The following is a 12,150-nucleotide window of genomic DNA, read 5'->3' on the forward strand; positions in this document are numbered from 1 at the left end:
AAACACTGTCGAGGACTGAGACTAGACCACTCAGGAACACTGAACACCTTTTGAAAAGCTATTCTGGTGTGTCTTTGGCCTTATGCTGTAAATTGAGTGATTGTTTAGCTGAAGACAGTGATGGACTATGTGCTGTTACTCTTTCCTCGTCTGAGTATTTTACCATGAAACACTCTGGAGATGCAGCTGTAATACAAGTCTAAGTCACACACACACACACACACACACACACACACACGATGGGTCGGGGTCAGTCCCGGGGTTAACGCTCATAAAGTCTTAGAATAGCATGGAACCTGGGGCCCTCGGACCGTCTTCATTTTGAGCCTGTCAGTCCCACCCCCAGCCTCTCCACCATTGGTCTGACACACCCAGCCTCTCCTCCGTTGGTCTGACACCCCCAGCCTCTCCTCCGTTGGTCTGACACCCCCAGCCTCTCCTCCGTTGGTCTGACACCCCCAGCCTCTCCTCCGTTGGTCTGACACCCCCAGCCTCTCCTCCGTTGGTCTGACACCCCCAGCCTCTCCTCCGTTGGTCTGACACCCCCAGCCTCTCCTCCGTCGGTCTGACACCCCCAGCCTCTCCTCCATCGGCCTGACACCCCCAGCCTCTCCACCAATGGTCTGACACCCTCAGCCTCGCCTCCGTTGGTCTGACACCCCCAGCCTCTCCACCAATGGTCTGACACCCTCAGCCTCGCCTCCGTTGGTCTGACACCCCCAGCCTCTCCTCCGTTGGTCTGACACCCCCAGCCTCTCCTCCGTTGGTCTGACACCCCCAGCCTCTCCTCCGTTGGTCTGACAGTGGCGACACTCACAGCTCACTATAAAGCTTTGGGGTGAAAAGGTTGAGATTGTTCCGGGTGCATGTTTTTATGAGCAGGGTGGGCTGGAGGGTACAAAGGTGAAGTGCTGTTGGTGTTGAGGAGGACAGGAAGACAGGAGGACAGGAAGACAGGATGGGGTAGATGCATGTTTTTATTCATTTTTATATTCATATAACCTTTTTTTTAAACTAGGTAAGTGAGTTAAGAACAAATTCTTATTTACAATGATGGCCAACCCCGGCCAAACGCGGACCACGCTGGGACAGTTGTGCGCCGCCCTATGGGACTCCCAATCACATCCTGATGTGATGCAGCCTGGATTTGAACCAGGGACTGCAGTGGCGCCTCTTGCACTGAGATGCAGTGTCTTAGACCACTGCGCCACTCAGGATCCATGTTAAAGGGGGGTCAGGTGAGGATCCCCCTCATTATGTTAAGCACTACGAGCGTCTGGGGGGGAACGTTACGTAAGTTCATTAAATTATTATGGTCGTAATTATTGTGCAAGTGAGGGGTGAAGTAAGGTCTGTATGTGCACGCTTGCTGCAATGTGTTTCTGCTTGTCTGGCTGAGGCCGTCAGACGTGATCGCTAAGATTCCTTTTCCCATCCCGGGGACCTTGTCACAAAACATCTGACAGAAGGTCAGTCAGACAGACAGACAGACAGACAGACAGACAGACAGACAGACAGACAGACAGACAGACAGACAGAAATGGTATTAGGATCTTATACTAGACTAGGACCAACCACATCCATAACTACTAGTCTCTGTGAAATGTACTGCTCTATATCAGAGTTGTAATGAGATGTGGATATTCAGTTATTGCTTTGATATTCACTACAAAACATTAAGAACACCTGCTCTTTTCCATGACACAGACTGTCCAGGTGAGTCCAGGTGAAAGCTATGATCCCTTATTGATGTCACTTGTTAAATATACTTCAATCCGTCAAGATAAAGAAGGATATTTAAGCCTGGAGTCAACTGAGACATGGATTGTGTATGTGTGCTATTCAGAGGGTGAATGGGAAAGACAAAAGATGTGTGACTTTGAACAGGGTTTGAGTGTGTCAAGAACTGCAATGCTCCTGGGTTTTTCATGCTCATCAGTTTCCCTTGTGTGTCAAGAATGGTCCACCACCCAAAGGTCATCCATTCCATTTGGACCAGCATTGGGTCAACATGGGGCCAGCATTCCTGTGGAACGCTTTCGACACCTTGTAGAGTCCATGCCCCGACACATTGAGTCTGTTCTGAGGGAGAACGGGGTGAAACTCAGTATTAGGAAGGTGTTCCTGATGTTTTGTACACCCAGTGTGTTTCGAAACGACGTTCATTTTGTGTGTTAGATTATAGGACATGGTTGTGTTTGGACTGTTGTTGTGACATGTATAGCCTCTATACTGCTTGAGTGTCCTAGACAGGCGGAGGGTTTCAATATAGTTTGATATAAACATGGTGGGTTCAGGAAGCTAGCTCGTACCTACTACCGTTACACAGGGCACCACGACTCTTCCCTGTGACCCTCACGTCTACTGTCACATATCAGTTTAATAACCACCACACACACAGCACCCCCTCCTCTACGCTAGGCTACGCTAACATAGTTCTGGGTGCTGCCTAGCCCTGTAATGGCAGAAATAGCCCAGAGAAACATATAACACGGTAGCAGAGCAGAGGACTGAGCACTCAGAATATTATACTAATGGTCTACTAATGAAAAGCTGTTGATGCCGTGTAGGGAGCCGGCCGTGTAGGGAGCCGGCCGTGTAGGGAGCCGGCCGTGTAGGAGCCGGCCGTGTAGGAGCCGGCCGTGTAGGAGCCGGCCGTGTAGGGAGCCGGCCGTGTAGGGAGCCGGCCGTGTAGGGAGCCGGCCGTGTAGGGAGCCGGCCGTGTAGGGAGCCGGCCGTGTAGGGAGCCGGCCGTGTAGGAGCCGGCCGTGTAGGGAGCCGGCCGTGTAGGGAGCCGGCCGTGTAGGGAGCCGGCCGTGTAGGGAGCCGGCCGTGTAGGGAGCCGGCCGTGAGCCGGCTGTGTAGGGAGCCGGCCGTGTAGGGAGCCGGCCGTGAGCCGGCCGTGTAGGGAGCCGGCTCCCCTAGAGAATACAGTAGTACTGGAAACAGACAGACAGACTGGCTGACTTGTTACATATCACTGCAGTTCTGGAAACAGACAGACTGGCTGGCTGACTTGTTACATATCACTGCAGTTCTGGAAACAGACAGACTGGCTGGCTGACTTGTTACATATCACTGCAGTTCTGGAAACAGACAGACTGGCTGACTGACTTGTTACATATCACTGCAGTTCTGGAAACAGACAGACTGGCTGACTGACTTGTTACATATCACTGCAGTACTGGAAACAGACAGACTGGCTGACTGACTTGTTACATATCACTGCAGTTCTGGAAACAGACAGACTGGCTGACTGACTTGTTACATATCACTGCAGTTCTGGAAACAGACAGACTGGCTGACTGACTTGTTACATATCACTGCAGTACTGGAAACAGACAGACTGACTGGCTGACTTGTTACATATCACTGCAGTACTGGAAACAGACAGACTGGCTGGCTGACTTGTTACATATCACTGCAGTTCTGGAAACAGACAGACTGGCTGGCTGACTTGTTACATATCACTGCAGTACTGGAAACAGACAGACTGGCTGACTGACTTGTTACATATCACTGCAGTTCTGGAAACAGACAGACTGGCTGACTGGCTTGTTACATATCACTGCAGTTCTGGAAACAGACAGACTGGCTGGCTGACTTGTTACATATCACTGCAGTTCTGGAAACAGACAGACTGGCTGACTGGCTTGTTACATATCACTGCAGTTCTGGAAACAGACAGACTGGCTGGCTGACTTGTTACATATCACTGCAGTTCTGGAAACAGACTGACTGGCTGACTTGTTACATATCACTGCAGTACTGGAAACAGACAGACTGGCTGACTGACTGGCTTGTTACATATCACTGCAGTTCTGGAAACAGACAGACTGGCTGACTGACTTGTTACATATCACTGCAGTTCTGGAAACAGACAGACTGGCTGACTGACTTGTTACATATCAATGCAGTTCTGGAAACAGACAGACTGGCTGACTGACTTGTTACATATCACTGCAGTTCTGGAAACAGACAGACTGGCTGACTGACTTGTTACATATCACTGCAGTTCTGGAAACAGACAGACTGGCTGACTGACTTGTTACATATCACTGCAGTTCTGGAAACAGACTGGCTGGCTGACTGACTTGTTACATATCACTGCAGTACTGGAAACAGACAGACTGGCTGACTTGTTACATATCACTGCAGTTCTGGAAACAGACAGACTGACTGGCTGACTTGTTACATATCACTGCAGTACTGGAAACAGACAGACTGGCTGACTGACTTGTTACATATCACTGCAGTTCTGGAAACAGACAGACTGGCTGACTGGCTTGTTACATATCACTGCAGTACTGGAAACAGACAGACTGGCTGACTGACTTGTTACATATCACTGCAGTTCTGGAAACAGACAGACTGGCTGACTGACTTGTTACATATCACTGCAGTTCTGGAAACAGACAGACTGGCTGACTGGCTTGTTACATATCACTGCAGTACTGGAAACAGACAGACTGGCTGACTGACTTGTTACATATCACTGCAGTTCTGGAAACAGACAGACTGGCTGACTGACTTGTTACATATCACTGCAGTACTGGAAACAGACAGACTGGCTGACTTGTTACATATCACTGCAGTTCTGGAAACAGACAGACTGGCTGACTGACTTGTTACATATCACTGCAGTTCTGGAAACAGACAGACTGGCTGACTGACTTGTTACATATCACTGCAGTACTGGAAACAGACAGACTGGCTGACTGACTTGTTACATATCACTGCAGTTCTGGAAACAGACAGACTGGCTGACTGACTTGTTACATATCACTGCAGTTCTGGAAACAGACAGACTGGCTGACTGACTTGTTACATATCACTGCAGTACTGGAAACAGACAGACTGGCTGACTGACTTGTTACATATCACTGCAGTTCTGGAAACAGACAGACTGGCTGACTGACTTGTTACATATCACTGCAGTACTGGAAACAGACAGACTGGCTGACTGACTTGTTACATATCACTGCAGTACTGGAAACAGACAGACTGGCTGACTGACTGACTGACTGACTTGTTACATATCACTGCAGTACTGGAAACAGACAGACTGGCTGACTGACTTGTTACATATCACTGCAGTACTGGAAACAGACAGACTGGCTGGCTGACTTGTTACATATCACTGCAGTTCTGGAAACAGACAGACTGGCTGACTGACTGACTGACTTGTTACATATCACTGCAGTACTGGAAACAGACAGACTGGCTGACTGACTGACTGACTTGTTACATATCACTGCAGTACTGGAAACAGACAGACTGACTGACTGACTTGTTACATATCACTGCAGTTCTGGAAACAGACAGACTGGCTGACTGACTTGTTACATATCACTGCAGTACTGGAAACAGACAGACTGGCTGACTGGCTTGTTACATATCACTGCAGTTCTGGAAACATACAGACTGGCTGACTGACTTGTTACATATCACTGCAGTACTGGAAACAGACAGACTGGCTGGCTGACTTGTTACATATCACTGCAGTCCTGGAAACAGACAGACTGACTGACTTGTTACATATCCCTGGCCCATGTTTAAAGCGAAGGAGAGAGAATTGATGTGCGATTGGATTGGTCTGCTTTATGTTTTCCATATCTCTGTGGGCGCGCTGTTGAATTTAAAGACGAGCAGTAGAAAGATCAGCTAGAGATATATTGGATGGTGTTGTTTAGGCCTGAAGGGTTAGAATGATGTTTGAGTGTCATTTAGGATGGTTTGATAGTTACAAATAAATACATTTAAAGGCATGTTGAAAAAGTAATTTTTTCAGTTGAATGTCATAGTGTAAACTGATACATTTCAGTCAACGGGTTGATACCTGACAGACGACATGCTATTAGACCCCAAACAGACATGTAATGTAAAGGGCCAGTTGGACTGAGACTAATGAAGATAACAACAGGAAATGTTCCTAATCCTGTTGTGTCAGTCATCTAGTGAAGACCCACGTCACATGGGGACGCACCTACTGTTTATATAAACACAGGCCTCCCTCGTCAAAGCTTAGAACCCAACACCACAGATAGGTCTTATCATTAGTGTCTGTGGTGTTGGGTTCTATCATTAGTGTCTGTGGTGTTATATCATTAGTGTCTGTGGTGTTATATCATTAGTGTCTGTGGTGTTATATCATTAGTGTCTGTGGTGTTGGGTTCTATCATTAGTGTCTGTGGTGTTGGGTTCTATCATTAGTGCCTGTGGTGTTGGGTTCTATCATTAGTGCCTGTGGTGTTGGGTTCTATCATTAGTGTCTGTGGTGTTGGGTTCTATCATTAGTGTCTGTGGTGTTGGGTTCTATCATTAGTGTCTGTGGTGTTGGGTTCTATCATTAGTGCCTGTGGTGTTGGGTTCTATCATTAGTGTCTGTGGTGTTGGGTTCTATCATTAGTGTCTGTGGTGTTGGGTTCTATCATTAGTGTCTGTGGTGTTGGGTTCTATCATTAGTGTCTGTGGTGTTGGGTTCTATCATTAGTGTCTGTGGTGTTGGGTTCTATCATTAGTGTCTGTGGTGTTGGGTTATATCATTAGTGTCTGTGGTGTTGGGTTCTATCATTAGTGTCTGTGGTGTTGGGTTCTATCATTAGTGTCTGTGGTGTTGGGTTCTATCATTAGTGTCTGTGGTGTTGGGTTATATCATTAGTGTCTGTCCTATCTGAAAGCAGTGACCACTAGGCTGATAGATCTGTGTCGGGGAGACCAGGCGTGTTGAACAGGCAGACTGAGAGAGTGGGACTGTTACAATAGACGGTCAACAGAGAACAGACAGAGAGAGGAAGTGATGATGTCACAGGGCTGAACAGAACAGATGGGTGTGGATTCAGCCATGGTACTCTGACAGGGGTGGCTGGCTTGGTTCAGGCTTGCCAGGCAGAGTAGCGTCATCGTGTCACGCTTTGCCATGTGGGTAACAGAACCCTTACCCCTCCCTGCTCCTTTCATTACAGGAGACAGCAGCAGCAGAGACCTCCGGGAGGGGGAGGAGACAGGAAGACCCAGAATCCTCAGCAGCAGTCGCCACAACGACAACAACCTCCATCTCAACAACAACCGGTCAATCAGCAACAGAATGACCAGCAGCAGCCCGGGCCGGGGGGTCATGGTAGATACCCTCGTGACCAACAGCAGCAGCAGGGAGGACAGCGTGGAGGTAGCCACGGGCAACAGTTCCAGGGCCATGGCGGGCAGCGTCAGGGACCTCCCCACCACGGCTATAGCCAGAATCGCCGCTGGCACCACAACCAGAAGGGACAGGGGGTAGGACAGGGACTGCAGGGGCAAGGGGGCCCGGCAGGTGACAGGGACAGGGGGGCAACCACAACGGGAGACAGGGACCGAGGGGGGGCACCAACGGGAGACAGGGACCGAGGGGGGGCACCAACGGGAGACAGGGACCGAGGGGGGGCACCAACGGGAGACAGGGACAGAGGGGGGGCACCAACGGGAGACAGGGACAGAGGGGGGGAACCAACGGGAGACAGGGACAGAGGGGGGGCACCAACGGGAGACAGGGACAGAGGGGGGGCACCAACGGGAGACAGGGACAGAGGGGGGGCACCAACGGGAGACAGGGACAGAGGGGGGGCACCAACGGGAGACAGGGACAGAGGGGGGGCACCAACGGGAGACAGGGACCGAGGGGGGGCAACCACAACGGGAGACAGGGACAGGGGGGAGGCACCAACAGGAAACAGGGACAGAGGGGGGGCAACCACAACGGGAGACGGGGACAGGGGGGCGGCACCAACGGGAGACGGGGACAGGGGGGAGGCACCCACGGGAGACAGGGACAGAGGGGGGGCAACCACAACGGGAGACAGGGACAGAGGGGGGGCAACCACAACGGGAGATAGGGACAGAGGGGGGGCAACCACAACGGGAGACAGGGACAGAGGGGGGGCAACCACAACGGGAGACAGGGACAGAGGGGGGGCAACCACAACGGGAGACAGGGACAGAGGGGGGGCAACCACAACGGGAGACAGGGACAGGGGGGCACCAACGGGAGACAGGGACAGGGGGGCACCAACGGGAGACAGGGACAGAGGGGGGGCAACCACAACGGGAGATAGGGACAGGGGGGCACCAACGGGAGACGGGGACAGAGGGGGGGCAACCACAACGGGAGACAGGGACAGAGGGGGGGCAACCACAACGGGAGACAGGGACAGAGGGGGGGCAACCACAATGGGATACAGGGACAGAGGGGGGGCAACCACAACGGGAGACAGGGACAGAGGGGGGGCACCACTCAGAAACACCAAAGAGACAAAGAATGTGAAGGCAGAGGAGACCAGCACCAGACTGGAGACAGAGAGCTCCAGGGGCCCCAGTGAGGGGCTTCCCAGCCAGCCTGGGGGCCAGGAGAAGGGCCAGAGCCCGACGGGGAGTGACAAGCACAGGGACAGCCAGCTGGACGAGGGCCCTAAAGTCAGCCTGCTGCAGTCATCCAAGGAGAGGCTGAGGAGGAGGCTAAAAGACAAGGTAAACTAAATATCTTTACTGTCTAATCTATCTGCCAATCACCATCAGTCTTAGGCAGGCCATGGCCACGCCCTCCCCTTTCGACACACATGCATAAACACACACAAACATGCACACAGTAATCATTTTAGACGAATACACATTCATATACACACACACACACACATGGGTTGCTGAGTCTGTTTGGTAGGTGGGGGTGCAACTCTCTAATTCATTAAAGAACAGTGGGGGCCTCCTGAGCGGCGCAAGGCACTGCATCGCAGTGTTTGAGATGTCACAACAGACTCTGGTTCGATCCCAGGCTGTGTCACAACCGGCCGTGACCGAGAGTCCCATAAAGCGCACAATTGGCCCAGTGTCGTCCGGGTTAGGGGAGGGTTTGGCCCAGTGTCGTCCGGGTTAGAGGAGGGTTTGGCCCAGCGTCGTCCGGGTTAGGGGAGGGTTTGGCCCAGTGTCGTCCGGGTTAGAGGAGGGTTTGGCCCAGCGTCGTCCGGGTTAGGGGAGGGTTTGGCCCAACGTCGTCCGGGTTAGGGGAGGGTTTGGCCCAACGTCGTCCGGGTTAGGGGAGGGTTTGGCCCAGCGTCGTCCGGGTTAGGGGAGGGTTTGGCCCAGCGTCGTCCGGGTTAGGGGAGGGTTTGGCCCAGCGTCGTCCGGGTTAGGGGAGGGTTTGGCCCAGTGTCGTCCGGGTTAGGGGAGGGTTTGGCCCAGTGTCGTCCGAGTTAGGGGAGGGTTTGGCCCAGCGTCGTCCGGGTTAGGGGAGGGTTTGGCCCAGTGTCGTCCGGGTTAGGGGAGGGTTTTGCCCAGTGTCGTCCGAGTTAGGGGAGGGTTTGGCCCAGTGTCGTCCGGGTTAGGGGGGGGTTTGGCCGGTGGGGCTTTACTTGGCTCATTGCGCTCTAGCGACTCCTTGTGGCGGGCCGGGGGCCTGCAGGCTGACTCCTTGTGGCGGGCCGGGCGCCTGCAGGCTGACTCCTTGTGGCGGGCCGGGCGCCTGCAGGCTGACTCCTTGTGGCGGGCCGGGGGCCTGCAGGCTGACTCCTTGTGGCGGGCCGGGCGCCTGCAGGCTGACTCCTTGTGGCGGGCCGGGCGCCTGCAGGCTGACTCCTTGTGGCGGGACGGGCGCCTGCAGGCTGACTCCTTGTGGCGGGCCGGGCGCCTGCAGGCTGACTCCTTGTGGCGGGCCGGGCACCTGCAGGCTGACTCCTTGTGGCGGGCCGGGCGCCTGCAGGCTGACTCCATGTGGCGGGCCGGGCGCCACAAGGACAACAATGTTCCCTCCGACACATTGGTGCGGCTGGCTTCCGGGTTGAGCGGGCGGGTGTTAAGAAGCGCGGTTTGGTGGGTCATGTTTCGGAGGACTCAACCTCTCCCGAGCCCGTTGGGGAGTTGGAACGATGAGACAAGATCGAAATTGAATCGCAATTGGATATCATGAAACAGTGATGGCTTGTCTGTAGACTCTGATGTCGGGGGTCAACTTCTCTTGTAGCAGGACTCATTGCTTGTGTCTGTTTAGTTCTTAACCTACGTATCTAAGGTGCGGCCGCTCCTCTCCCCCTAACAGCCTGCGACAACCAGACAGAGATTAACAGACTGCTTCAAACACCAGGCTAAGGCTCAGATGGAAGCCTGTTCCCTATGTAGTGCACTCCTTTTGACTATAGGCTCTAGTCAAGTAGTGCACTATATAAGGAATAGCGTGTAATTTGGAACGAGACCAGAGACAGGAATTTACCTAAATGGGAGGAAACATGGGACATTATCCACAGTCAGATCCCTGTCACGTTTGGGGTTCAGGGTTGTATTCATTAAGGCACACCGTAGCAAAACTGTTTGCAACGTAGAACGAAAACTGCGCTTCTAATTGAATAATTCCAGGTAGTACCTGATTCAGGACACTTTCATTTGATGCCCAATAAATAAGACCATTATAGCAGAGGTAGACAACCCTGTTCCTGGAAATGCAGCAGGTACTGTTTCACCTAGGCCCCACACCTCACCAACTGAGCTAATTGGTCAGTTCAGTGATTGCCTATATTCAACACACCTGGTCTTCCAGGTTGGTTACATCAAAAACACGGCCAGGGTTGCCTCTACCCCCTGCAGGGTAGCCTGCTCCTCATTAAGGCTAGCTCTGTGTGCTGTGTTTTACGGTGACAATACCCTGACCCTCCCTGTAGACTCACTGACACGGTGTTAAGAAGCACATTGATGATGTCATATCCTGTATCTGTTGTCAATCCATATTTCCTCTCTCAGGGGTTTCACTTCCTGTGTAAGCGGTTTGGTTAAACATCTATTGAGCAGAGAAAGGCACCATGCTTGTTCATATGTCAGCTCAAATACATGATTACATAGCTGGGGGGTTTATGACCAGGCAGAGTCCCAGACACAATTAAGATGAGCTCCAGACTGAAAGGCTGTGATTCTCCATTGACCAGGATTTTTTTCATTATTTTATTCTGCTGTTCTCCAGGAGGAGGCTGTGGTGTCTCCGGTCGGGCCCCAGCGGAGCCGCATGCACCGCCTGCTGGAGATCCTGAACAGCATGAGGAGCAACAGAGCCGGGGTGGACAGCCAGCTCAGCTCCTTCATGGAGGAGGCCCAGAGCTCGACCCAGTCAGAGGAGACCCTGGCCCAGATAGTCAGCACCATCTATGACAAGGCCCTCAGCGACAGGAGCTTTGCTGCTACTGCTGCAAGGCTGTGTGACAAGATGGCCCTGTTCATGGTGGAGGGGACCAAGTTTAGGTCACTACTGCTCAATATGTTACAGGTGAGAAGAGAGGGTGAGGGAGGGGGGTATGTGCGTGCATGCATTCCTGCCTGTCTGTCTGTCAGACACCAGTCACACACAGTCACTATCTCAGTGTTTAGGTGTGGATGGTCATAATTGGTGGCTGTGTGGGTGGCTGTGTGGGTGGCTGTGTGTGACGTGGGGTAAATGTGACAGCTAATGAACCACCAAGACTCTTCCTAGAGCTGGCTGCCCAGCCAAACTGAGCGATCATGGGAGAAGGGCCTTGGTCAGGGATGTGATCAAGAACCCAATGTTCACTCTAACAGAGGTCCAGAGTTCCTCTGTGGAGATGGGGAGAACCTTCCAGAAGGACAACCATCTCTGCAGCACTCCACCAATCAGGCCTTTATGGTAGTGGCCATTTGTATTTCATATACCTTTGACTATTGGATGTTCTTATAGGCACTTTAGTATTGCCAGCCTAATCTCAGGAGTTGATAGGTTTGAAGCAATGCTCAAGCATTGCTAAGAGCTGCTGGCAAACACAGGAAAGTGCTGTTTGAATGAATGCTTACGAGCCTGCTGCTGCCGCCGACCACCGCTCAGTCAAACTGCTCTATCAAATCATAGACTTAATTATAATATAGTAAACACACAGAAATACGAGCCTTAGGTCATTAATATGGTCAAATCTGGAAACTATCATCTCGAAAACAAAACGTTTATTCTTTCAGTGAAATACGGAACCGTTCCGTATTTTATCTAACGGGTGGCATCCCTAAGTCTAAATATTGCTGTTACATTGTACAACCTTCAGTGTTATGTCATAATTATGTAAAATTCTGGCAAATTAATTACTGTCTTTGTTAGGAAGAAATGGTCTTCACACAGTTCGCAACGAGCCAGGCGGC

At 51.9% G+C, this 12,150-nt stretch overlaps 1 protein-coding gene across 1 annotated transcript in view; it reads left to right on the plus strand.

Annotated features, from left to right (window-relative positions):
- ctif (CBP80/20-dependent translation initiation factor) overlaps positions 1-12,150 on the plus strand; it is a 192,740-nt gene that overhangs the window by 133,336 nt on the left and 47,254 nt on the right. The window contains exons 10-11 of the mRNA XM_036937075.1: positions 6,966-8,502; positions 10,976-11,275. Coding sequence (XP_036792970.1) covers positions 6,966-8,502; positions 10,976-11,275 — 1,837 coding nt within the window. The remainder of the gene's footprint in view (positions 1-6,965; positions 8,503-10,975; positions 11,276-12,150) is intronic.

Source organism: Oncorhynchus mykiss, chromosome 12 (assembly GCF_013265735.2).
Source record: "Oncorhynchus mykiss isolate Arlee chromosome 12, USDA_OmykA_1.1, whole genome shotgun sequence".
Lineage (NCBI taxonomy): Eukaryota > Metazoa > Chordata > Actinopteri > Salmoniformes > Salmonidae > Oncorhynchus > Oncorhynchus mykiss.